At 40.6% G+C, this 27,339-nt stretch overlaps 1 protein-coding gene across 2 annotated transcripts in view; it reads left to right on the top strand.

Annotated features, from left to right (window-relative positions):
- The window catches only part of ADAMTSL1 (ADAMTS like 1), a 208,822-nt gene extending 181,483 nt beyond the window's left edge, over positions 1 to 27,339 (top strand). For both annotated transcript variants that reach the window (XM_014952589.1, XM_014952590.1), the window contains exons 23-29: positions 1,648 to 1,782; positions 14,612 to 14,812; positions 15,848 to 16,028; positions 18,807 to 19,014; positions 22,078 to 22,187; positions 23,171 to 23,391; positions 24,393 to 27,339. In XM_014952589.1, the coding sequence (XP_014808075.1) occupies positions 1,648 to 1,782; positions 14,612 to 14,812; positions 15,848 to 16,028; positions 18,807 to 19,014; positions 22,078 to 22,187; positions 23,171 to 23,391; positions 24,393 to 24,499 (1,163 nt within the window). In that variant the 3' untranslated portion in view covers positions 24,500 to 27,339. The remainder of the gene's footprint in view (positions 1 to 1,647; positions 1,783 to 14,611; positions 14,813 to 15,847; positions 16,029 to 18,806; positions 19,015 to 22,077; positions 22,188 to 23,170; positions 23,392 to 24,392) is intronic.

Consider the following 27,339-nt stretch of genomic DNA (forward strand, 5'->3'; position numbering starts at 1 on the left):
CTAATCAGAGGATGCGGAATCAGAGGGAATAGCATACAGGTAGCCCTGTTCTAAGAAAAGTATCAGTCTGCATTTGTTCTCTGGGCAACATCACCAGAAACAAGGTGGTGGTAAAAGGAAGATGGATAAGGAGAAAATATCTCAGCACAGGGACTGCACCCCCCAATCCTGAGATACTCAGTTTCACTCTTTCAGGCTTACTAACTAAGAAAAGCATTTATTAACCATTTCCTAAACTGGCTCTCTTGAAATGAGAATGATGCCACTTTTTCCCTGTGAGGGCCCTGCCTCTCCTGAGCAGCCTTTCTGTGCATGGCTGTGTGACACTGACTTGTTTCACACCCAACAGGTGCATAAACCCAGTGCGCTTTTAAAAATCACTTCCCAAGTTCAGTGAAGGGTGAAATTTACTTTTTATTGGGTTTCTAAACAACAGAAGGTGAGCCCATCTGGCTGACTTAAAAGACAATGTCAGCTGTGAAGCATGGGTGGAAGTGTTACCTGGTGGTAGCTGGATGTGTGGGAAAAGGGTTTCCTGTCCTAGTAACTCATCTTCTATCATTTCTCCATGCCTGGAAGATGAATGATCCAGCCAGACTTTGTAAGTGCTTCTGTACATTTGATAGTGAAGTGTCAAATTTTGAAACCTAGTCCCTGTTATTAGCGCAACAGCATTAACGTGTCTGTGACAGCTCTCATCTTTCAGGACTGGGGTGAGCACAGGTCCCATGGATGATGCAGCGCCAGGGGAAGTTGTAAAGTCAGATTTCTCAGTTTCACAGACAACACTAAACCCTCTTTATGAATGCTGACATGATTTCCCTGTAAATCCAGACTGGCTCTAGGAACTCAGCCTAAAAAAAATCTGAAAAAAAAAAAAAATCAGCTGGATTTCAGCCTATAAATAAGATTTCCTACATGATCTTTAAACCTTTTTCTGATCAGCAATAGAAAACCTGCTTAGTGTATGCCATGATCTAACTGAAAGGGGATGAAGCCACCATTCACTTAAATCACATATCCCATCAATTCCGTGACAAACAGAATTGGGAATGATAGGCAACACAATTGATTTTCAAAATAGCATTATGGATAGTACAGTACTAAATCCTGCAGTTCTCAGCATAGACTGATCCCCTTGAGCTCTGAACTCTAAGTCCTTTGGAGCTCTGCCTAAGTATACCACATGTTTTGGCAGGGTTATAACCATATTTAATCAAGGCTTGATCTAAGTCGTAGCAGACATCAAAAGTTTTCCACTGACTGCCATGGACATTTTATTCGACTTCTGTGCTGTGTAAATTTGCTCTTTCATCCAAGCTGCTGTATCTCCTGATACCATGTACCTTCGTCACATATGAAGAGGGTGAACCAGAGTGCCATGGTAGCCTTCAGACAGAATTTCTTTTATTTTGTGGTCATACTGATCCAGATGTTATTTTAATAATTTCTCTAGTGCCTTACGGAACATGAAGCAAAGCATAGCTTTAGTAATTGCCCAAAGTTGCTTAGAATGCCCCCCTGAAATGGTAATATTGCAGCACAGCAAATAATGCAGCAATAGCTGGTGGTGGAGTTTTTTTATGTCCTTGAGATGTTTTCTGCGATAATGTTGCTCATCACTTCAGTTTCCCAATCTGTTACCAGAGCCTCCACGACCTCTTCCTTACCTAGAAGATCTGGAAGCAATGTTTTCCAGTGCTGGGACCAGCACTCGTTCCGTGCTGGCCTCTCCTTCAGGAACAAAAATGACCGTCACTCCAGGGAGTTCTGCTGTCATAGGTAAGTCAAGTGCTTTAAGTTTGTTTATTTTATTGTAAAGGGTTTAGAGTTTAGATTACAGTTACATATCTGGTTATCCCTTACAGTAATGCATCCAGTTATCCAGTCATGGAGCACAGGGACAAAAGACATCAAACCGACAGTGCATTATCAGTCATAATCACTGCCAAATTGTTCTCAGAACTCAGAAATTCATTTAAAAAATTGAGGTCCTCTTATCAGTGTAGTATCCCAAAGCTGCATGCAGAATAAGGGCTCCATTGTGATGAACTTTAGAACAGTCTGTAAGAAGCAGTCCCTTCTCTGAGGGACTGGCAATCTCATTCAATGCAAGACATGGCAAACTGGTGTGCCAGTTGATCTAAAAGAAGAAATGCTTGTGGTTCTGTTTTAATTTTTCTTCTGCATTTGAGTACTAGTCTTTCCACATGTCTGCTATTGAGATGGTATATCCTTCTTCTTCAGAGCCTTGTCTAGAGTTTTGTCTGTCCCTCTAGAAATGTTTTTCTCTTGCAAGCTATCTGTTTCATTCTGTTTATTTTATTTCTCTTTGTTATGTCACACAACCAAAGTCTGCACAAGGCCATGCAAGGAAATAATCCCCAATGAAATATTTTTCTTCTTTTCATCTTTTTCTGCCTTCTGTATAGCTTTCTGCTCTTTACACTGCAAGTTTGGTTATACGCTGTAAACTCCCTTCAGGTCTGTGGACATGATTTGTTTGCAAAGAGTATCTCATCCTTTTCTAAAGTTCAGAGTGTGTTTATTTTAAAATTTTTTTTCTCATGCTGATCTTGCACCTCTACTACCTCTCAGGCTCAGACAAGCAAAGAGCTTCTCTAATGGCCATGTTACTATCTTCCAAAACATTCTTTGCTTACATTTAGTAGCAATTTTAAGATTTTCACAGTGGAGGATTTCTATTTATGTTTTTAGTTTTGTATGGTTTACTTTTCCCCAGTGCTGACATCTGCATACATTTGCAATGGCTTTTAGCATGCAGCTCGGGATTACGCTTCTGCTTGCACAAAAACTGCACTGAAATAGTCCTTGGTGGGGGGAATATCTGAAGGTATTTGTTAGCATTGGATAAATCCTTTTGAGTATGGTTTTATTGTACTCACTGTTGTAAGACACAGTCACACTGCTGTTTCATCCATTTCCTCTCAGGTTTCCAAAAAGAGGTCTTTAGCAGTTGTAGGGATTTTTTGTTTGAAAGCAGTGATTGAACCACAAAGGGTGTTCTGCAGTGCCTGTATATAACCACCTCTAAATTAATTTAATTTGGCTATGTCATCCTGTACCCTGCCATTCCACTTCAGGGACACCTGAATCTAAGCAACAAAATAGCAAACCAGTTTCATTCTTGAGGCAATTCCCTCAACTTCACTGAAATTTTACTGACCTGAATTTGAGGCCTGTATAATTAAAACCAGAGAAAACCTCCTGAGAGATTTTTTCTAATGAAAATCATCCTGGAATGGGCTATCCAATCAATTAGAAAGCTATAGTCCAGCGTGCTGCATCATGTTGTATCACTGAAACAAATACACAAAGCATTCAGCTTCTGTGTATGTTACTTAAATACGTTGTTTAGAGTTGTATGAAAGAATTTGGATTCATCCACTATGAGAATATCCATTACTGAAAAAAAAAAGAAAAGGTCTCATCTCTCAGATATTTTTTCTTAATCTGCATCTAGTTTACACTAATATCGTTATGGTTTACAATCAAAGACGTTTGATTGTAATTCAGTTTCCCCATAATCTTCCAGGGCAGTGGCTAAGGTTCTCATGGACTACTGTGATTCCTTTGTAATCAGCCTTTGCTTGAATGCTACACGGCAAAGAAAATCTGCATATGGTTCTAAGCACCAGCTGCAAATACCAATTTGGGAACAAGTTGTGAACTTGTAAACTTGTGACCCATGTCCACAGCATCCCCTACAAGCTGTCCACTAATTCTTTCTATTCTGCCACCCAGCCAATTGGCTTTATTCCTTTTAGGTCTTTCATCAGTGATTATGTTTGTGTCTTTGTTCTACATGCTCAATAAGAAAGTCTGAGGATCTTACAAATCTCAGTGGGGATTCACTACAATTTCTAAAATTTATTGTGACCTTATTGGAAACTGCATTAGTCTTGTCAAAAGATACAAAATATGATACAAAAATGTCTCCTTACCTTAGCACAGAAGAATACTGTATTTATTGCAGTTACGTGACATAGTGAAAGCTGAAGGTTTAATGACCTAGACTTATATACATGAATTATATTTAAGCAAGGATCCGATCTGTGCAGGAACACTGGAAGGTAGGTCAGAAATGAATGCTTCTAGGAATATAGAAATGTAGGAGTACCTATAAAATATTACAGTGAAGGAAAAAAGCTTGAAGGAGAATGTACTTTGACTGCTTCTAACAGCACAGTGTTTCTTGGCATCTGTTGCTTTGCTTAAATATTTTGTTGCAGATGAGCTCTTTGAATTCCACAGAAAATGCCTGTGGACACATTTGATAAATTTTTCCCCAAAGCTTCACGTTCATGTCCCACATGTTTTTTCAGAAATCTTTATCTTGTGTGATGATTTCTAAAAATGTAATGTGTACTTGAGGATATGCATGTTGAAGAAAGGCAAATCGCTGCATTGCACATTGTATATAATGAAATAAAGATTTTGGGCTGCATTTATGAGACAGCCAAATAGAAGTATGCATCTTCATTTTGGAGTGCAGCACAGGATCATGAATTTAAAGATAAATGGGAGCATAAACACTTAAGATAGCAAGGATCTGAAATGAAGAGAAAATTTAGCTCTTACTTGACACAGTGCAAGTCTTGAGCAATGTCTTAAAAAAGAGAAGATATAAAAAAAAAAAATAAATATTGAGATAATGCTAGCTAGTCTATCTGTTGTGTACAGCTGCAATGTATATTTTTAAGGCTTGCTGTATCCCGAACATTCACATTTTGAAAAAACAAAAAAAAGGAGAAAAAGTAGTAATTTTTTTGATCAAAAGAGTATATGCCATCATGATGGAAATTCTTGTTCTTTATACTGTTTTTATTCTTTGGATAAAATGAATGCAATGAAAATCATAGAATCATTTAGGTTGGAAAGGTCATTTGGGATCATTGAGTCCAACCATCAACCTTACTCTACAAAGTCCTCCCCTACACCATATCCCCCAACACCACATCTAAACAACTCTTAAACTCACCCAGGGATGGTGACCCAACCACCTCCCCTGGGCAGCCTGTTCCAAGGCCCAACCACTCTTTCTGTGAAAAATTCTTTCCTAATGTTCAGTCTAAACCTACCCTGTTGGAGCTTGAAGCCGTTCCCTCTCGTTCTGTCACTAATTACCTGCGAGAAGAGACCAGCACCAACCCCTCTACAGTTTCCTTTCAAGTAGTTGTGGAGAGTGATGAGGTCTCCCCTCATATCCTAGAGCATAATAGTTATTCTAGGGAATCTGAAGATATGAGTGAACCTATGGGGAAAAGCCCAAGCAATTATTTGGAATCTGGTTCCCATTCAGATTTATCTCTCAAACTACATATTCTGCAGTTTGTTCACTGGGAACCTGCTGTCATCTCCAGCTTAGGATATCTATTGAATTTTGTGCCTTTAGAAAAAAAGTCCCTATTTGTACAAGATACTGAAAATAACTGTGAAGTTAGGTGATAAAGTGTACTTTTTTATGGCGAGAAAAGTACAATCAATTGTAAAAAAAAAGTAAATACTGCCACTCCATATTTATTGTGTTGTCCCCGATGACTTCCATATCAAATTTACTCAATTCACAAATCTGAACACCATCTTTCTTTCTAACTGCTAGCACTGCAAGCACAGTCCTAGAAAGCAAATTTCTTTCTGTTTTTATATATTATCCCTCATGACCACAGAGGTAGAGCAGTTTAACTGCCAATTTCACTGCTGCTTCAGAAGATGAAGACCTGGACTACAAATTCCTGTTCTGCAAACAGCCATCCTATTTAGTGATGAAGCTGGTTTTGAAACAAAGTAATAACAAAAACTTTTTACTTAAAAGATGCAAATGATTCCCGTTGCCAAAACCAGTATTTTATTTTACTGGCAATAGTATATCCCCCCTCATTTTCTGGTAGAGTCACTCAGATGCCCAAATGAGGCCCCAGAAAGTAGAATGGAAAAATATCATTATGCCAGACACCTTGCTTGCAATGGCCAGCCTTTTGAGTATGAATAAATTACTTATTCTGAAAGGGCCAACTGCATTAGAGCCAAGGTCCAAAGTTCAAGAGGTTTTTCAGTCTTTTATATTTTTCAGAGTGGACTGCTTCAAGTCTGTGGCTAGTATTTGCCTGTCTGCAGATTTAAGCATTATCTAGATGTGGCACTGAACAGAAAAATTAACTAGAACTTTTTGAATGTTCTGGGGTGCATTGTAGTGAGTCAAATTGTGTGCTGCTGGCTACTTTAGGAGAAGAAACAGATCATATAGATAGACTGATGCCATGGTCAGGACCAAACTCTTTCAGCAGAACCAGAGAAGTTAGTGCTGCATTAGCTTGTTACACATTTTGCTTTTGAGCAATAGGATCTGTAAACATAGGACTGATACTTGTTCAAAATCAGAGTGAAAAGCAATAAATGATCCAGATGAACACAACTGATCTCACCAGTACAAATCTCTTGCGATGTTTGGTGATAAGAGCAAGAATATAGCTTCTTGAAATATATGAAGTTTTCCTTTACTCCCTTTGGCTTTTCCCCTGTATACCTTGAGCCTTCTCTAAATTTTCCTAGGCTTTGGGAATTACTGCTGCCTTAAAATTGGAAGCAGAAATACAGACTACAGAATAATTTACAATCTGCACAGAGTCAGCAAAGAGAAAACTCATGAGTAATTATGATTAAATCAGTGTCCTTGCTCCCCTCAGGAAAAAGGCAGCTGCGTAAGTTATGTAGTAAGAGTCAAATAAAATCATGGCTATCTGAGAAGTTATTTTGCACAACATCATTTTTTTTCCTCCTCACTCTCTGTAATAAATCGGACACCAAAGTAGTTCTAATGCTGAAGAATATTTTTTCAGCAACTTTATTTTATACTAATAATACTTCCACTGTGATGAGGATAAAGCAGCAGGTGCATTAATGGGAAAATCTGTCCTGTTAATTGTGTTATCCATTCCCTCCCATTTTTGCCTTGGTGAAAATCTTGCCGTGTCACACTAGTTACAAGAATTCCTGTGTAAGTGACATTTCTATAAAGATAATTAAAATTGATATCAAGAGTTTGCCATTATCATTGCAATTAATTCCCCAATCAGACTCTATCACATTGATTACAATCGAAATGTATAAAATTCATACAGTATTGCAGTATCTTCCTTCTACATCAGACGACACCGTAGCATTTCATTGAAAAGTGTGTCTTTCATTTGCATATGCAGACTGAGCACATTTCGGTGTATGTGGTATTTGATAATACCTCGGCTTGGTCAAACATTTTGACCACACTGATATACTGTTCACTTTTCAGGCAACCAGACACTAGTCCTGCTGCTGAAAAGCTCTGAAAGCAGAGTCGAAAGAGCAAGGTCCTCAAGACAATCTGCTGCCTTGGGTTTTTTTCCTGCCTGCTGTTTGGTGCCATGAATGAGCTAATCTGAGAACCACTGATCTATAGCAGTGGTCCAAAATGCTGCCACATAAAATAGTATCACTAGCCTCTGGGGCAACGTCTATTTAATTTTGGTTTTGTGGTAAGAGCTGCAGCCCTTCAACCTGGGTCTCTAAGCTTTTCCCAGATCACTGGCCTAGATTCTGTTCTAACATAGGTATAAATGATGCAGAGCTCCACTGAGGCACGTTGTAGTGAAAAACTAAGGGTATCAAACTTGCCACGAGTATCCCAGTCTGGAGACCTGTCATTCTGCCAGCTCGTTCATATAAAAGACCTTTTAGCTCCTTGCACAACTTGAGCTTTACTCTAGAGTGAGCGTTAGGGGAGTTTTCAAACACGGCTGGGTTTCTGACCTACTGACTAAAGGACTTATCGGTTCTAAGTTTTGAAGCGCCCTTTTCCTCTGTGCTGGTCCTCAAAACCTCTCCCAAACAGCTAAAGCACTTTGTTAATAGGACAAAAGTTACAGCCTCTCTGGAGCAAGCAGCACCGTCTTTCCTTTTCCTCTTTCCTTTCTGCCCTCCACCTCCCCTGTGCTGCTTTTGTTATTTTCCTTGAGTTACAGGAAGTTTCCTGAGCTGCTGATGTCTCTGGATATAGCAAGTTTGTACCAGCTTAAGGAGTATAGAAAGGGTTCTACAGCTGCATTGGCCTTCATGACTTGGGCTGGTAATCACATTGCGCTCGAGCTCTTGCTCTGTCTTTGGTTGGACTCCTCGTGCCGTGCTACTGTTCAGTGCTTGCTCCACACGCCTCATTTGAGTGTTATTCTTCCCCCATAAATGCACTTTTACAGTTAACCTGGATCTGTAGCAAAGGGTACTCCTTTTCTGTCTTTGTCATGCACTGTATAAACCCATCAGAGTTACCTTAGCAGGTCATTTCAGAGTGCTGTATCTGTTCTTGTAGGCTTTGGTTTCATGATTTGCCACTGATGATTGTTTTCACCCAATCCTTATTAATACAGGATTCTCAGCATGTAGGATTCCCGCTGTCAGAGTCGGAGCTTGAAAATTCCCTTGCTTTTTTAAAGGGCCTACCGTGTGTCTGTATATTTGGGAACATTTTTTACAGCTTCTGTGGCGCAGGGAACAGACGGAACCTAACTTTTGTTGAATGCAGTGTAAATTTACAATGCTATGTAAACGGTATCTAACAACAAAGGCATACATGGCATTGAGTAAACAGTTTAGGTGTTTTGAGAACTGTTTAAAAGTCAGGTTGTGCATTTAGTGTAGTAAGTTTCAGCTGCTCCTTTGGAGCCGTAAATAGTTATTTAAAATCCTTCTTTTTTTAAAATACTACTGTCATCAGCTGAATCAGCCTATTTCTATTGCAACAATTTCTAAAGATACAGCTTGCCTTGTCTAGCATAAAGTCATGTTCATTTGACATCTTTTAAACTATTAAAAATAAAGGTTATACTTACATTAACATTAATTCTTTCTTTCGGGGATTTTCAGGATCACATTACCTTTTATAAGTTTTATTTCATTCAGTGTATGAAAGGACTGAGAAGTAATTTGCATAACACCCTGGGTTAAGTGTCTATTTAAATTTACACTTTATACTATATTGGAAAATCTTTCCCAATGAGACAAACTATAAAGACTTGTCTCTTAGTTTTTCCAGTTCAGCGAAATGGGTTTTACAAAAATATGACTTTCAGACATGATCTTACCTACCTTCATTTGGTTTGATAGCATTTTAAAAAGTTGAATACATCCTGTCAAATTTTCCTCCTTACGTTAGACACTGAACAGAATTAAATTTAACTCCATTTTAGGTTTAACATGTATTTCTCATTTTGGTCAGCTGAGGAGAAAATCAAGTATGACAGGAAATTGGGGAAGTTTTTCTCTGTGCCAGTCCAATCTCACTTTCATAGTGTGAACACAGTAGTACAGTGTAAACTACAAAATGGTAGTTCAGCACCAAGATTGTATCTATTCAGTTTGATCTGTGGCTTCTCTGAATTGTATTCCAAGCATTTTGTTCCTCATTTGATCCTTAATCTTGTTTCTATTTTGAAAGTATGCTTCAGCTCATTGGATGAAGAGACTACAGTGAAAATACTGACAGATTTCAGATCCTATTTATCACTTTAACACAGTGTATTGTGGTCTACCACACCTTTCTGTCTGAGTTCAGAAAAATTTATACCAAATTATTGAAACTTTTTAGCTTGTTTTATTTCAGTTTTAATATGCTTAATAATTCTGCTGCCAAATCCCTTCTTTCCTTTGTCAAGCACTTCAGACAATAGTCTGCAATCATCTTTTGTCTCCCAAATTTATGTTTGGATGGGTGAGTCTGTGAGTTGCGGAGGCACAGGCTTAGGACTTCTGGTTTGTAAGTCTAACTGAAGTTTTCTATGAACTTTCTGTGCTATATTTAATGTACTTGGTGATGTCCTGAAACGTGCGGTCCCTAAACAATAGGAATGATTAGTTTTTTTCAAATGGAGCCCTTTTTTTGTTGTATTGTTGATTCAAAGTATTTTGAACTAATGCAGCACAAACATTGGACTTGTCCATGGAGTGATCACTGATGAATAGGAAGTGTATAATACTGAACTTTAAGGTACAAGCATGTAGTTGAACATGAAAACCAAACCATGGTGTGCGTTTATATCCAGGATATGGTACCCAGACCTATCTCTTAAATAGGAAATAATTTCCAAAGACAAAAGTGTTGGCCTGACACTAAGAAGGCAAGAGTTTGATTTCCAGCTTCACTGCTGGCATGTGGCTTGGCCTCAGGTGAGACAGCATGCACCTTCGTACGCCTTGGTTAGCTGCCAGGAGAATGGAAAAGGTGAGCTTACCTTGTACAGCACAGCAGCTTCAGGGATGCAGTTGGACAGCTAAGTAGTTTATTGAGCTCAGACTATACAACTATTTTGTTTGAAGAAATTTCGAAGAAACTGACTCATCTTGACCCGAAATATTTCCTGGGATTAATCAGCAGATCAATAGTAAATTAGAAAGCTAGTTGTCGGACAAATATGAATGCACGAAAATAATCTATAATTTATGAACAGACATCTTTTTTAAAGGGAATCCTGTAATTTTTTTTAACTTGTATGGTTATATTTAGTATTTGCAAAATCTGTTTGACGTTTTCACCATTGCTTTTAATACAATTCTACTGATTAAAGGTATCAGGCCGCTAAAAAAAAGAATACTAAAATCAGCAGCCTTTGCACTTGCTTTTTTCCATCATTCAAGTCTGCAAGTGAGAGAGTGATGCATGTTTCACATTTTGTTCTCTTAGCATTAGCACAGTAGCCCAGAGTCTTTCTGCAGCTACAGTCATGCAGAAAGTGGTATAATGGGGGGCTGAATTTGGCCTCCACCGTGCATTTATTCTTTCCTCTCAAGAAATTATTAGCATTGTTGTGAAATATTGGTCTTCCACTTCCAAATATCCCCTCATTATCCTTGAAACATTTTCCCTACTAAAAGATATAATTTGCATTAGATTTGTGTTTGTATTTTCAGCATTCACACATCCAACTCACCCTGGCTTTGAAGAAATTCAGAGTCACAGTAGACTTTGCAAGGGAGGCTGAAGGCAGTATTTTTTTTCTCTACTTAAGGAGTGAAAGAGAAGGGCCCTCTCATGCCAGAGCTTTCACTGCTCAGAAACAGTCCAAAATAAATGTTCCCTCCTCACCTTCCCAAGGGTCTTTATGCACTGAAGCTCTGCAATAGCTGTGCTGTCTGGAAACAAAACCAGTTTTTCCTTCTCACACATTATAGGGACAGGTGTTTAGCTTTGGAAGGATAAAGCAGTCAATGTCCCCAGGGATGGGAGGAAATAGAGAATAGGTGTTGGTAATCTGCATTAAATGGTATTAAAACTATTCCTGGGAGATGAGAAGAGGATATTAATGGAACATGTTTTTTTATTGCACTCTGGTTCTCACTTAATATGCATAAAACATTATCCCACAGCTTATGCATCCGTACAAATGGAGAACGTATAGGAAATGTCACTTGTGAAATGTAATGATGCTTGTTCTGCATACACAAACGAGGAGTATCCGTTACATGAGAGTCTCATAGGTGTTAGTAAAGTTTTATTGTTACATGTTAAAAAATGTGCTCACTGGTAAAACATATCTAGAAAGTAGCATTCAGGTTTTCTTCCCCATATTATTGATTACTGGCTATTCCTTTAGCTAATATTTTATATATACATTTTGGAAGAAGAAATATAAGGCAAATGATACAGTCAGTACTAGGGAGACTGCATTGTTTTGCCTGACAATAAGATTTTTAGACAAAAAGAGGCACTAACTACAACCATTTCACACTGAAGACAATGCCAGTTCCTCTCTGTTTAACATCAAACTGACCTTTGTGCTTTCTTCATCCTGTGCAGACTGTTTGTAAATGCAAGTAGTAGAACTGAGCTCACAGCGTGCCTTTTTCAGTTGTCATAGCTATATCATGACCTGTGGAAATCCCTACAGTTGTCTTAAAAGACAAGCAAATTACAAAAAATTAGAATACTGTAAACAAAAGTCATAGCTTCTTACAGTTAAGTTTGTTTTCCATTGATTCTAACTTAGGCAGGCTGAAATCTTTCATGCCAATCATTTACTTGAGAATGAGAATCTTGGAAATCGGATGAGTTGGTTTTCAGTACAAAAGGGGGGGAAAAGTCAGTACTTAGGACAAAAGGAATAACATAATGTGAAGTATAGCAGGAATATAGAGAGCTTACAGAAAAGGCCTGAGGAGCAAAGCAGTCATGTCTGTGGTAAGGAACTGAGCGCTGGAGAGGGAACTGCCAAGGGTAAAACTGCATTAGACCTTACCGAAGAAAGTAAAACAAAAAGCAAACTCTCTTTAACCTTATAAATAAAAGTGGAAAAAAGAAAGCGAGAGGACCCATGTGGGTAATGTGCACTCTCTCATTTTGCCATTTTCTTCCCTTTTTTCCTACTTTTTTTAATATTTGGCTGCATTAAGAAGTTCTATGCTAGTGAACCTTGTCATTGTGACTGCAGAGCCTCCCGTGTGTGTGTCACTCCTTCCTTTGGGGAGCTCTTACTCTCTGTAATACCTATTTCAGGCGGGGTGAACCAGCCCCAAAGGGCAGCTTTATCCCGCCCACACCCTTTCCCGCTGTGGATGCATGACACTGCAAGGACCTGTGTAGCCACTGGGTCAGTGAGGGGCCCAGTATCATCCTCCCCAGCAGCAGATGGGGTTTCCCCAGGTCTCTCCTGGGTCTAACTCTCAGCATGAAAATGGCTGGGACATGCCACAGGTCACCACTGGCTTTTTCCGTCTTGTATGAGCTCTTTTTATGAGCTTTTTATGAGCAATAAAGCCTTAATTGTCACAGGCAAGGCAGCATGTTCTGCCATTGGAGTAGTCTAATTGGAGGTATGACTGGTGGCAAAAGGCAGACAAGTAAAGATTACAGTAGCCCAGCGGTGTGATCAAAGCCAAAAGAAGCTCAGTGAGGGTTCCTAAACAAAATAATGTGCTCCTCAAGTCTCGAGGATTTGGTCTTGACAATGGCTGGAAAGCCTTCCTGCGTAGATGAATGAAAAAGGTATTTTTATTCTTGTAGTTATAGTAAATCAGTAAGGTGATTAATTAATTAATTAATTAATTAAATTAATTTATTTGCAGCAGCTATAAGTCATCTTACCTCTCTCGTAGAAATAGTACTCGCTTCCTGTATGTTAGTTTAAGTTATCCTCAGGTGGATAGACAAAAATGAAAGGAGGAATGGTAAGAAAAATTTCATGTTGTAGCCTCTGTTCACAGTGTAATGCAGCTACAAAGGTATCATATTCACAATCTCATTTGTCTCAGTGAATAATAAATACTAATCAAATGACACGGAGATGACAATGATATCAGCTGATGGAATTATTCGTTGATTTTAGAACAGTCTTTCATCTTTTAGTATTTAAAATTCAAACTCTTCCATTTTTTATCCCACCCTTTTGAACAGTGATACTGTGAATGTTCATGTATATATGGTATGTTTGTTTATATAGTATTCTTATTTCAGAAGGGGTTTTCTATACAATAAAATCATTAGTTGCACATACATGCTAAGATAAACACAATTGTGTAAAGCTGCAGTATAACAAACTAACAATCAGTATAGGTTGCATTCATAGAAACTGAGTCAGACTGTGTGTCAGTGAGATGCATGGAAGTACAGGACTAGCCAAAGCCACAAGCAGGCCAAGTAATATATGCAATCCCTTGAGCATGGCTTTTATGGCTCCCTACCCCTGCAATTGCTGTGGATGGGTTGCACCATGGAAATTGCCTAGTTCTTTCTTTCCCCCCAGGAAATATGTAAGGCAACTTAAGCTATCTTTCCCAGGATAGGCAAGTCTCACAAATCTTCTGCATTTCATCAGGAAACTGGCAAACAGTGTATCTGGTATGAAGACCACAGGGAATAGTAGCTTACCAATACTCTCCCTTGGCTCAGCAGACAAAGAACTCACTATGAACCTAAACCTCATCAGCTGTGCTGATGATCCATAGGCATACCCATACAATGCTTCACAACAGCATGTTTTTTCAGTTGCTGGTTTTGGTTGGTTGTTGCTTGGAGAATTGCTGTGACAAAAAACCTCTAAGGACTCAACTCTATCTCTCCTTTTTTTTCAACAGTTTTTTGTGTAACAAAAATTTTTTGTACATTTTTGTGGAACAAAGACAAAGATTTTTAATATTAAAAAAAAGTAAATAGGAAGGTGGCCCCTGTAGTTTAAATAGAAGGTTTGGAGACCAAGTTCTGTTTGTGTAACTTGGTCAACCATGCTTCTTGAGTTTATGCTCCGTGTGTAACCTCCCTATCTTACTTTCCTCAAAACTAAAAAGAGGATGACCCAAATAGTGGGAACCTTAGGAGGCTTGATATAAATATTTCCAAACAGATCTAAGATCTTCATATGGCTGGTTCACTGGCTTTTGGATAATTATTATATAAATTTTTTTCAGCTGATGAGAAAGGTATTCATTATCATAGTATTCCTATTTTTCATTATGAGAAAACAAGGAGAAAATGGGATGGAATTGCCTTTTTCCCCTAATTTTGACTTCAAAACACATATTTTTGCAGCAAGTTCAGTACTCAGCAAGTTTCTTTCATGTTCCTGTTTTTTAGGTTGTGCAGTGGATGGTCATCCAACCCCAAACATCACCTGGCTTTACTCTGGCGAGCCTCTCAGTATGCGGCATCGCCTCCTGTCAGCAGGCCGTATTCTTCAGATACTCAATGTCAGTGATGCTCCTGATGGTGAATTCAGCTGCCTTGCTCAGAATGAGGCTGGCTCGCTCACACAGAAAACATCCTTGGCTATACAAGGTAACTTTCCAGTTTTAGTCTTGCTGCCCTGTGAAGCTCTTCCCATGGACTTCCTGCACTGCCTTTGTCATCCCAGATTTCTCCTTTATGAAGCCAGGATTGTCATGGACAGCAGGAAATAGATGTTTTGATGTTTTACTGCCATGAATATAGATTTGAAGGACTACTAGGTACCTTGCAGTGACTTGGGTTTTATTTTACCAAAATGATGCCTGATATATCTGGCCTGCTGAGCATAAAACACACCTTACTGATTCAAGCTATACTTACACTTGTGGAGTGGGGCTATTTTTCTTGTCCAGAAATTTAAGACAGAAGTGTCAACAGTTTGAAACCCTAAAATTATTCTGATTAATCTGTAAATTAACAGTTTATCAATTCAGTGTTTCACAGTCTCTTCTTCCTTGAAAACCCTTCACTTGTAAAAATTTCTGCAACCTAGAAATAGGCTGAAGGTGACAAAGCCACAGAACCGAACAGTGTGGATGGGTTGGAACAGATTATGCAGCTTTCATTGCTCCAGTTGTCAGGAATGGACTGGAGAAGAATTTAACTTTTCTTTAAATTTTGCCATAAAATTTTAAGTGTGTTGCAACTCCCCCATTCCTCTTCAGGAGTGATGATGTGTATGATCTACCTGGAAAGAAACACCCTGTGGTAAATGCTGGTAATTGCAGTTAACCATACCTTCACTAAATCACATCCCTTTAAAAATATAGACATAATGTCCTGCATCACTGGCATCTGCCTCCACTTAACTGCTCTACCATGTCATTCACTTTCCATGCTAGATGCTTCTAAGCACCAAAAAACTGGGTTTGTTACACCAAAGACAGTCAGTGATTTTCATCAGCTGGAATCATGTTCCTTCTTTGCTCATTGCCTGGAGACTTGTACGCGTAGGCAATTCCCCTTCATGTGATACACTGAGCCCAAATATTTCATCCTGGAGAAGGTCTCTGGCTCTTACTTTTCTAAGGGTCTCCTGCTGGAAGTTTTTGAGTGTTAACATGTCTCTCCCACACTTCTTGGCAGAATACCGGTGGTCAGTGGACAAACTGATGGCTTGTTCGGCTTCCTGCGGCCACAAAGGGGTACAGCTGCCCCAGCTGAGGTGCTTACTGGATGGGGCCGAAGTCAACATATCCCACTGCAAAGAGAAGCCCAAGCCAACTCTGCAGCCCATTGCATGCAACAGGAGAGACTGCCCTCCACGGTTTGTCTGTCTCATGTTAAAATATCATACATGCTATTAAGATATGCTTGAAGAGTTCCTTGCACTGGACATCATGCCATTGTATCCTCTCTGGCACCTGTCTGGAGAAAAGTCATGGCTAAAAGGGGATTTATGAGTGCTTAACCTAGACAGCTGGTAATTTGTAGCAAAGTTTGTGGAAAACATTGACAGTACATGGTAGAAAGAGAGTTTACTCCTTCAGTAATGAGGTTAGAAAATAATGGAAAGGCTATTGCCTACTCTTTATTAGCAAAGTTCACAGCTTGAGTTGTCTCGGGTGATTCCAGCCTCACTCTGTTCTGGATGCAAATATCATGCCAGTTCTGGGATTTGTATATATGGGAGTTTTGTCACCCAAAAATTGTAGGTTGTATCTTTTTTTGTGTTCCACATGGCTTCATACCAGTTTATCCCAACAATACAACAGACAAGAAGCTAGGTTTAGCAGCAGTTTTGGGCTTTTATTCTGAGTGCCTGTGTTGGCTGAACATCAATATGGGCAGGACTAGCTGCAGCTGCAAAGAATTCCTTTAGCAGAGTGGAAATGTCTTTTGTAAAATGGGCACATCCCATCTGACCTAATGGACATGAAGGGGGGCTCAGACCGAGTTCTGCTTCCTCTTGGAGACTGTTAGTTTGTGGTTTCCTTGGGAAACAACAGGCTCTCTGTCCCTGTGATCATAGAATCATAGAATCAATCATAGAATTTCCCAGGCCGGAAGGGACCTCCAAGGGTCATCTAGTCCGACCTCCCCGCAGTCAGCAGGGACACCCCCAACTAGACCAGGTTGCTTGTTTTTCAGTTACTGTCAAACACAGTGGAGCCAGGACAGCTTGAAAGACTTCTGGCTACACTTAGGTTTGCCTCTGCTGCTTCCTCCCCACACAAAATACTTTCCTTCTTTGCCACACTTTGGTGCAAAGATGTATGCCTGAGTGCCCATCCAGAGAGTCAGCATAGTTTTGTACTCTCTCCATGTTAAAAATGTCCTACTTCTGCAACTGAGTGGCTCCTCGGCTGAGATGTGTAAACTTGCTTTTCCATATTTTTGGGGGGTTTTACTCCCTCCTCTCCTTTATTTCCACTGTGGACATCATGCGTTTCAGTAAACAAGCATTTAAAAGTAGTTAGGATCTCAAGAGAAATTTAGTACAACTTCTCTCATTCAACAGTGATTTGGGACTTGTATTAAACAAAGAGAGTCTAAGCGGAGGGAAGGAGAGGTGCTAAGCAACCTGATGAGAAGTAATCAGCCAGATTTACCACTCCTGGGTATATGGCAAGGTTCTGTTTAATTACCTTTTAAAATATATTCCTACCCCTCTTTGCAGGCAAATGTTTTCTGAGTTGCCAGCTGAGTCATAAGAAGGAAACCAAAAGAGATTTGATGAAATATGAAACATGCTCATTAGCAGCAATTTTCCTTGGTGATGGCAGTAAATTCTGTGGGAATGGTTTATGTCTTTTTATACCTTCCCTGAACTGTAACGCAACCCACAATCCTCCCTCAGCTCCTGAGAAACTGCTGAGATGTGAGCTTGGAAATAAAAGTTGATTGAAATGCAGAGCAGAGTTTTATGAGGGCTGCGGAAACTTCAGATTCAACCTCACCAAACTGCATAAAAAAAGACTGCAGTGTTTTTGTTTTCTTTATTGGGAGTTTGTTTGCTTATATACTTGTTTCTGTACCATGGGAGTTGATCACCCACAGAAGACAGGAATAGCAATGGATGTCTCTCCATGGGACTGGAAAATTCTTATTGCCTGTTTTATAAAGTAATCATAAACACAGCTAGTGAAGGAAGTGATAGGCACTGTTTCCCCCCCAGCAACACAGAAATCCTGGAACTTAATGAAGCAAACTGATTACTTGACCGTAAAGCTCTTCAGGAAACTAGTAATCAGTCCGATCCTTCCTGTTCCTACCTACCTCCTTCCCAAACCCAACTGTACGAGTGTTTCACTTAATGATCCTTAGACAGACAAAATTTGTTGTCCATCTCGGTCAGAGTTTGGACCTTGGCTATTATATTCTGTTGTTACAGACTTCTTACTGGTTAGACTAGATTTTTTTTTAAACCCCAGCACATATGGATTCAGAGCCTCAACCTTGAATGCGTGGTCTGAACTCAAGAGGAAAGAAGAAAAACGTCCTTATTGCCTGGGCTGGCTATGCACTGGCTCCATGCCTGAGCCACCTTCAGGCTTTGCTGGATTATCCCAGCTGCCAGGGGCATAACAGAACAGCCAGACACCAGCAGGACCCGGCAGCTTTTGGCTCTTCAGCAAATTCAAAGTGGCCTGTGAGCTACTCCAGCAACTTTACAGAGATAGTTTTCCCTACTAAGGGGCATAAATGGGCTAGTCATTGCTGACGTGACTATAACCTGTGACTGAGGCCTCCATGGCACAGTGGTGTTAAGAGCAGCCATGCCCAACCCTGTGTCTGGGCTAGAAATATTTGCTGAGCCTTTAAAAACACCCTCAAGGGCTAGAAAATGAGTTCTGGGGCCAAAGAACCTTGAGAAATACAATATCCTGAAAGATGTGCTCTTTTCTCAGCTTTCATTCTCTGAGCAGCTCTCAGTGACTGCTATGGGAGGCTGAGGCACTCGGCACCTTCCAGGGTCGCACCTTAAATAAACAAAACCAGCCTTGCCTTTCTTTGGTCCAATACCTAAAGACCTACTGACACCAATGAGCCTGCAGATGGTGGCACATATCTGCTCCCTGACCTGTTCTCCTTTCTCTCCCAGGTGGATGGTAACATCGTGGTCTCCTTGCACACGGAGCTGTGGTGGAGGCATCCAGATGCGGCGAGTGACATGTCAGCTCCTGACAGCGAAAGGCAGCTCTGTCCCAATGTCGAACGAGGCTTGTGCCCAGGTGTCCAAGCGCCCTGTGGACACACAGAACTGTAACAGGCAGCCCTGTGTTGAGTGGGTGGCCTCCTCCTGGGGCCAGGTAAGGAACAAGCCAGGAGGCCAAGGACAGCCTCAAAGCATGGGCTAGAAAAGTGAGAGAAAATGAGGAGAGATTTTGCACCCTGGTATCTTTAGGTTATGGTCTGCAGGCTTTTGAGGAGGCAACTAATTTGCTCCACTCTTTCAATTCCAGATTTGATGCACTGCATGCTTAGACTTCTGTAGCTTCCTGCTTTCCTCCTAGAAATGCTGCTTGTGAACAGGACTTTTACTGCACACCCCTGTATCGTCCCCAGGGGAAAGGTCTGCAGCTCCTGTTAACGTGACAAGTGGCACATCTGGGAAACAGCTTTCTCCAAGTCTTAATTCCTCTTACCACCCAGTGAATGTGTTTCAGTTTTGTCTGGCAGGAGTCAGAATGGACAACTGTGGTAGGTTTGGGATGTGGAGCTTTTACAGTAACCCAGTTCTACAAAGTTGCTGGTGTTGCCTGAGAATGATGAAAAGTGAGAGCTTTCTTGATTTGTTTCATGACAAAAAGCAGGATGGGGGGCTAAAAGCATTTTCAGACTACTTCATGCTGTTTTGCAGATCTTCAAATTCTCCCCTTGCAGTTTCATACAATGGTCAGACGTTAAAAAGCTTCACTCCATAAATACCAAATGTTCCAAGTATTTAGAGTTAAATCATTTTATTGTAGGAATCCACAGAAGAGTTTTGTCTTTGTCTCTCTGTGATTTATGAGATGTCCTAAAAAGACACTAGTCGATATTTAGTCAATTATAACCAGGGACAAGTCGTTACTCTGTGCTTCCTCCCTCTTCTCTCGACTCCAGCTTGACTGAGCTGTGTGTGAAGGCTGATGAGCCCACTATAGTCCAGAGTTCAGGGTACAAACTCACAGATTTTAGCTCAAAGATCTCCAGAGTGTTGATTCACATGGAGGTATTAGCATTCCAGGGCAAATGAGAGACAGGGTTAAAACCCCAGAAGCCAGTTTTGCTGGAGGTTAAAGCCAGAAACCAGTACTAATTTAATATCACTTTTGGTGGAATAAAAATTTTCAAAGGGAAAAAGAAAAAGCAGAAAAAGTACTTATACATCTAATTCAAATGATGAGTCGGGTAAAGGTACAGAAGCAAGGCTTCTTACCATTCAAGAAGAGGCTAAGAGAATACCTGGAGTAACAACTATCAATCATGACATATAGTGAGCTGTCATGAAATATTTTGCCTCCTTTTCTAATTAGCGTGGGGTAAGTCAGTTTGAAAACAACAGCAAATGATTTCTCATTGTGTGAGAGTTTATAGTAATACAATAGTTTGTTATTAATAACCACAGGCATTCTGTATTTTCTTGGGGTAATACGCAAAATATGTTGCACTGCATCAGGATTTTTTACTATGTTGATAGTGAAAAGTGTCTTCAGCTACTTGAACTTGCTATTGTTCACTACTTGAAAACAACTTCATTTAACTCTTGACTGTGTATTTTGGAAACTTCTCTCATGAAAGGTGATTGAGTTATTCTATTACATTTATGGGTAAAGTTTGGAATTTTCCTTTTATATGAAAGAAGCAGATTTTCACTCCCTATGGAATTCCAGCTAAGGACTGGATAATCCTTTTTAAAAGCCAATTACCTCATCCTTATTTTGTAGATGGTTATGGGCTACATTGTTCCCCATGACATCATACTCATCTGAGAGAATCAAACAGGTCTGAATTAATTTGTTAGATTTAACCTCTGTGCATTATAATATATTATTTCTTCTACCTAGCTTAAAAAAAAATAAAGTCCCATATGATTCTATTCAGTTCAGTCTCCAAGCCAGAAGAATGTTATCTAATTACAGTCAGGAACACTCTAATCAGTGGATCAATGACCTTCTCAGTAGTACCACGGGGTATCAGGTCCCTGGAGCCCAGGTATAATGAGCAACTTTCCCAACTCACAGAGAAAATAAACAGATGACTTAATCTGTCCCTATCTCCAGAATGAACTCCATCCCCTCACTTAATGCTAGTGGCATTTTGATCTCCACTATGTAATCCCGTAGTGGTTTAAAACCAGTGACTCAGGCTTGCTGGTGATGAGGACTGCTAGCCCCTGCAGATAGCGTGCCACATACTCCAACAAACAACATCTCCATCCACCTTGCTCAATGAGAGGGTTAACTGGGAGCAACTGGAGAAGCTGGCAGCCACTCTTTCTCTCTCCCAGTCATCAGGGAAGGAAGAAATAGCAGAGGGAAGAAAGTATTACATCAGGAATGCATGGTAGTGTGAAATAGGGCTCCTGTTGATGTGGGCGTAGAGGCAACAGAAAGATCTATCAGCAGCCTTCCCCTGGCCAAAATTCCTCCCTCATACTAAAGTCCCATTCTTCAACCCTCAGTCTGTTCTTGAGTATAATTTCCAGATACTTTGAAAAATAAAATGTTTCCTAACAGTTGATCTAATTTTAAAAGAACAGAAATACATGCTTCATACCTATAGCTGATTACAATTTAATCGAAGGAGAGAATTAGAAGAGTTAAGCAGTAAGCTTATGATTGATAAGCTTGAATAAAGTAGGAGAACCTATTAGTATTGGAGCAAGCTTGCAGATCTGCTGTGCTTGTCATGCTTGCTGCTTTTGCTTATTGTCCAGCAGTATACTTTTAAATTATTAAATGGAGTGGAATATGTTCTTGGTCCAATGTGTTCTTGGTTATTAACTAGTTGCCCATAAATTTTGATTGTACAAGCTGCAAAATGCACAATAAAAGGAATGTATTGAGATTTCCTGTATGGATCATATGCTCTCGGCTAATGACACGAGAGCATTTTATTTGCTGTTACAAAGACTGTATTTAAGACTGAACTATTGAAGAGGAGAGGTAATGAATCTACAGAGCAGATACAGAGATGCATTTTTAATGCTGCTGGAGGAGAGTGAGGTAGGGCAGAAGATGACTGCGTGCAAAGCCCACAGAGCTGCAGGAAATACTCAAAGCTCAAGAGTCACTGCAAGGCAGTATGCGCTTTATTTCACCAGCAGTTCTTAATCAAAGGGGAATATGTCCTGCCTTTTACCTCCTGTGATTTTTCTGTGTTCACAGTGTAACGGGCCTTGCATTGGACCACGACTGGCTGTACAGCATAGACAGATATTTTGCCAGACCAAAGACGGGACTTCTGTGTCATCAGATCAATGTAGTGCCTTACCAAGGTAGGACAGGAGTCTCGTATGTTTAAAACCACTTCCCTTAGCAGACATGTTGAATGGACTAAAACTGACTTTTGGGTTTTCCCTATGTAACAAAGAGGCCATGCCAAAGTTATGTGGTATATTTCTCACCAGGCTTGAGCTCAAGCTTCACTGTTCATTCCCATCAGCCCCAGAAACAAACAGTAGCTGGCCAACAACTGGGAAGTCTTCTTGGCATGCCAAATCCTTACTGAAAGGCTGTACTGACTCTTCTTAAGCTACCGATCTCCTTTTCCCTTATTTAAACACAAGCTCTAACTGGGGGAAAAAAAAGGAACTCCACCGCTTTTGTTTTCCTGCAGATAAACTCCACTGTAAAGATTGTAAAGACATATTTTCTTCACATGAGACTTAGGTACATCAATCATGCCTGATCATGACTGAAAATTAATATAATGGGCTCTTTGGCTCCCACTCATGTATTTTCATTATCTGTGTGACAAATAGGTCGGAACCTAGTGGGCCTATGCATCTTCTGTGAGATTGCCTTGAAGGGAAAAGGAGGGTTTCAGAGAATTGGGTTTGTTCCCACTGGCTGTTAAAAAAAAAAAAAGAAAGTGGCAGAGCCCTGCTGGATCTTAGTGATCAGCACTTCTCTCATTGCATCTTTTCAGTGGACCTCTGGTTTGGCACTTCATGGACAGGACATTTTGGGCAAATCCTCAAATAGTAAAAATGATTTTTTAGTTCCAGTAGTGCTGGAGCGTGCACCTGCTGAGGGTCTGGTCCCTGCGGGCAGTTACAGACGGGCTCTCAGTGCACTGGAGTTATCCCTGCTTGCACCCATTGAATGGCATCAAGCAGTGCTCTGAGCGCATTACGTTGGGGATACGCGAGGCTCATTGTCCCCAGGGCTTGCATGGCACCCAGGGTGGCATACACTTGCTCCCTGCGCAGCGTGGTGATGGGTCACCCTTCCTTCCCTCCCTCCCCTCTGCCCGCAGACCCTTGAGCACCCAGAACTGCTGGACCGACGTCTGCGGCGTGCACTGGAGGGTCAGCCTGTGGACCGTCTGCACGGCAACCTGTGGAAACTACGGCTTCCAGTCCCGGCGCGTGGACTGCGTGCACATCCGTACCAACAAGCCCGTGCTGGAGCATCACTGCTCCTGGAGGCCACGGCCGGTGAACTGGCAGCGCTGCAACATCACCCCCTGTGAAAACAGTAGGTTGGGGAGAGGAGCGGGAGGGTAGCGTGGGACAGGGGGAGGAAAGAAGGCAGAGCCGTCTCTCAGAAATGCAGCACTGCACGCCTTGCAGCTGGGCATCCAGGGGAACCTCCAGCCTGACCATACACAAAACGTGGTGTCCAAAACTCAGTGCCCCAGGGGGAACGGTGCCCATTGCAATTTGTTGGCGATGGTGTTAGCGTTGGGGTTGTGTCTGTTTGCTAATCGCATGTGAAATGGCTGATGCAGTCTGAACTTTCCATTAATGGTACAGATGGAAATAAAAACATGAATCACATACTGCTGGCTAGAGTTAAAATACAATGGGTAGGTTGATGATGGGAATCCAGTGGGTAGGTTGATGATGGGAATTCCTGGAATGGAGGTTGCAGGCTTTCAGGTGACAAGTGACTCATTGGGCTTGCCAAAGGACTAAAAAAGTTACAAATATTTAAAAAAAAAAAAACAAAACCAAACCAAAAAAGAACAGATGATGTGCCTCTTTGGAAATGGTGCCTCACTATGGCAATATCTCTTTGGGAAACATCAGGCAGCTCAAGTTGAAATCACTACCTGTTCACTTGCCACAGCTTCCATTTCACACGCTGATTTTGATGGGCAGATGCCACCCTCTGCCATCAAAGCCAGATGCTGTGCCATAGTTGCAGGAACACCAGCAGAACCTGCCTGGTCTTGCCTATGGCCGCATCAGTTCTGACAATCCCTCCCAGGCAAAGTGGACTCCACAAGTTCAAAGCAGTTTTGACTTTGAGGTGCCCTAATGGAAGTGAAAGAGCTGAGGGAGCTTACAGATACCAAGCAAGACCTTTGCTGCCCATCCAGCCTCTTTTTATTATATAGAAACGTCCCACATCTAGACAACAGTGGAGTTATTTGGCAGAGACATTACCAGAGAGGGCTGTGCAAGTGTTCTTTGAGCAGAATCCTTCTCTCATTACTTCATCACTGTTTCTCCTTTTTGTTTCCCCTTTGGCAGTGGAGTGCAGAGACACCACAAGGTACTGTGAGAAAGTGAAACAGCTCAAACTCTGCCAGCTCACCCAGTTCAAGTCACGCTGCTGTGGGACTTGTGGAAAAGCTTGAGGACAAACACAGTGAAAATGGAGGAACAAGGGGATTACAGCCTTTGCTTCACCGAGGCAAGGACTTTTACAGAAAATATAAATGGAATGGAATTCTTTTTTTCATTTTATTTATTTATTTCCCTTTCCAAAAAAAATTAATAGAAAACCTTTTACCGAATCATCGATGTAAAGGGACTTGACAAGTTTTCCCTTCTATGAATCTGGGAGACAGAATGCAGCAAAACATGGTCATGAGGGTAGACCACAAAGAGTCAGTGAGCCCCATGCCACCAGCAATGGGCCTGAGAGGAGTGGGGCTGCCCCATAATCCACGTACATGCCTGAGGGTACACCAGGAGACAGATGGGGAAGGAGATTAGAGTAAAAACCTAGCATCACATTGAACCATCACAAACTGAAAGAGGGTAGATTTAGATTAGGAAGATTTAGATCAGGAAGAAATTCTTTCCTGTGAGGGTGGTGAGGCACTGGAACAGGTTGCCCAGAGAAGCTGTGGATGCCCCATCCCTGGAAGTGTGCAAGGCCAGGCTGGATGGGGCTTTGAGTAATTTGGTCTAGTGGTAGATGTCCCTGCCCATGGCAGGGGGGTTGGAACTAGGTGATCTTTAATGTCCCTTCCAACCCAAACCATCCTATGATTCTAAATAACCAAACAGCTTGACAGATCATGGGGTATGGAGAAAAAAAATAAAAAGGCTAAACTAAACATTCAATTATGCAGCATACAGATACCTCATCTAAAAAATTCAATTATGCAGCATACAGATACTTCATCTATCTTAGACTACTTTGAGAATATAAGCATATGATTTTGCTTTACAAACCTATTTGTTACATTCAAGATTAGATTCCTTTTTCTAAACCCCTTTCTCCTTCTCATGCCAGGCCTTCAAATTATTTCAATTGGAGATCCTCAGGATCATTTAGGATCTGGTGTCTGGGGAAGTTGAACAATGGTGTGTAATGTAAGTGAGTCTAAAACACACCCGGGTTGTGCTTGTGAGGGAGGACTGGCGAAAGGAAGGTTGCCCTCAGCACAGAGGTGGGGTGATGATGTTAATTATTACCCAGGATAAGGAGAGAAAGTATGATTAGCTATTGACAGACTGTAATACAAACCAGCAAATACTGTCCTGTAGAGAGCACAGGAAGGAGAGATAGCAATTTTTTGTGGTAAGAGGAGCTACTTCACATACCCCGTTCTACTAATACTTAATTGGAAAAGCGAGGACTACCAGTTCCCAGAGTTCAGGTAGGTGCTTTCAGACCTGGGGTTTTGGAAAGTAACTTGAGGAACTGGGTTCTCCTGTCCTGCTAACGTGAAATTCCTTTCTCCTGGCAGCCATGACTTTTGGACAAATAGTAGAAAAAAGCTGTGTTCTGATTTCTTTTGGTTATTCCTACTCAGTAGAACGGGTTCTGCATCAGCCCCAGAGGACTAATGCCAATAATTTTTAACAGATCTGCTCCTCTCCAGCTGCCTGTCACAGCGAGGTAGATGCGATAAAGCAGCACATTTTAAAGCCCATGTATAACATCCTGAAGATACAGTCTAAAAAGCAAGGCTCAAACATCACACCCACAGCATGACTTTGCATGGTGTCTCTGAGTCTTTCCCCCTGGCCAGCTGCAGTGGCTATTCAGCCAGTGAAGTGCTTCATCCTTTTAGTTCCTGGGCATTCTCTGCTCTGCTCAGAATAGGGCCCTAAAATTAGAGGAAATCTGAAAAGTAGGGAGTTTGAGCATTGTGAAACTTTAAAGGAGAGCTATCTGGATCTGAGGTTTTTGTTCAAGACCATCTCTAAATCAAAGGCTTGGCTGTGCCTCTTCTGTCACCCCCAGTAGAGCTCATGCCTTGTGGTACATTAATGAAATGCTGTTAAAGGACTGCTGTGTTACAGCTTCCATGACACATGGATTTTTCAGCAAAACTGGGAGTCTACTTTGGAGGTCAGTGTCAGGTTCATGACATGGAACTGTCTCAAGCTGAGTTACTTCAAAACAGATCTGGCAGTGAACACTCTTACTACAAATGGGTCTTCAAGAAATATTGTTGCTAAGCATCAGTGCAACTTTTTATTTAAAAAAAAAAAAGAAGAATGTCTTTCTATGTATGTAAATGTATATCTTTCTGTATATTTATTAGGATTTCTTGTACAAAAAGTGCAATATTAATAACTGTACATTATTTTGTCCAGATAAATCTATTTTGTTTTTTTTTTAATCTCCCCAGAACTTTGTTCCTCTAAAATCAACAGTAATAGTGTATTTCTCTTCATTTTAATAGCATTTGCATTTAATTGGGGATTTGCTTCACTGTGCACACAATGTTTTATAAACTATGACATGAGGGAGGGATGATGTTTTTAACTTGTGTAATTATGCATGGAATGAAGGACAATTCCTTAACAACAGTAATAATGATGATGATGATGTGGTGGATGTTTCTAGTACAGTAGTTAAAAAAAAGTACGGGGAAATATTTTCATTTGTTTAATAGCAAAACATATTCAGATGATCCCACGTTGAATACTAGCTGTATAAATAAGCGTAGGATAAACATGAATGATCAGATCTGGAGGGGCCACTGTGTTGTCTCTGCACAGTGTGGATTTTATTTCATATGTCTGTCTTCTGAATTGTGACTTCACAGCATCTCAGTTAAGTTAAGGGTTGCTGGATATTTTATGAAATGACATTTTCCTTCTCTGAAAAGAAAACAAAACAGCAAACTTGTATTTATATATCTTTTTGTACAATTAATGCAGGTTACTTATTTATCTACTGCTGTCTGACGTGTTGTTTATTAATCTTAAAAACAAAAGCCAAACAAAGTAA

The sequence above is a fragment of the Calidris pugnax genome, unplaced genomic scaffold (assembly GCF_001431845.1).
Source record: "Calidris pugnax isolate Ruff unplaced genomic scaffold, ASM143184v1 scaffold208, whole genome shotgun sequence".
NCBI classification, from domain to species: Eukaryota; Metazoa; Chordata; class Aves; order Charadriiformes; family Scolopacidae; genus Calidris; species Calidris pugnax.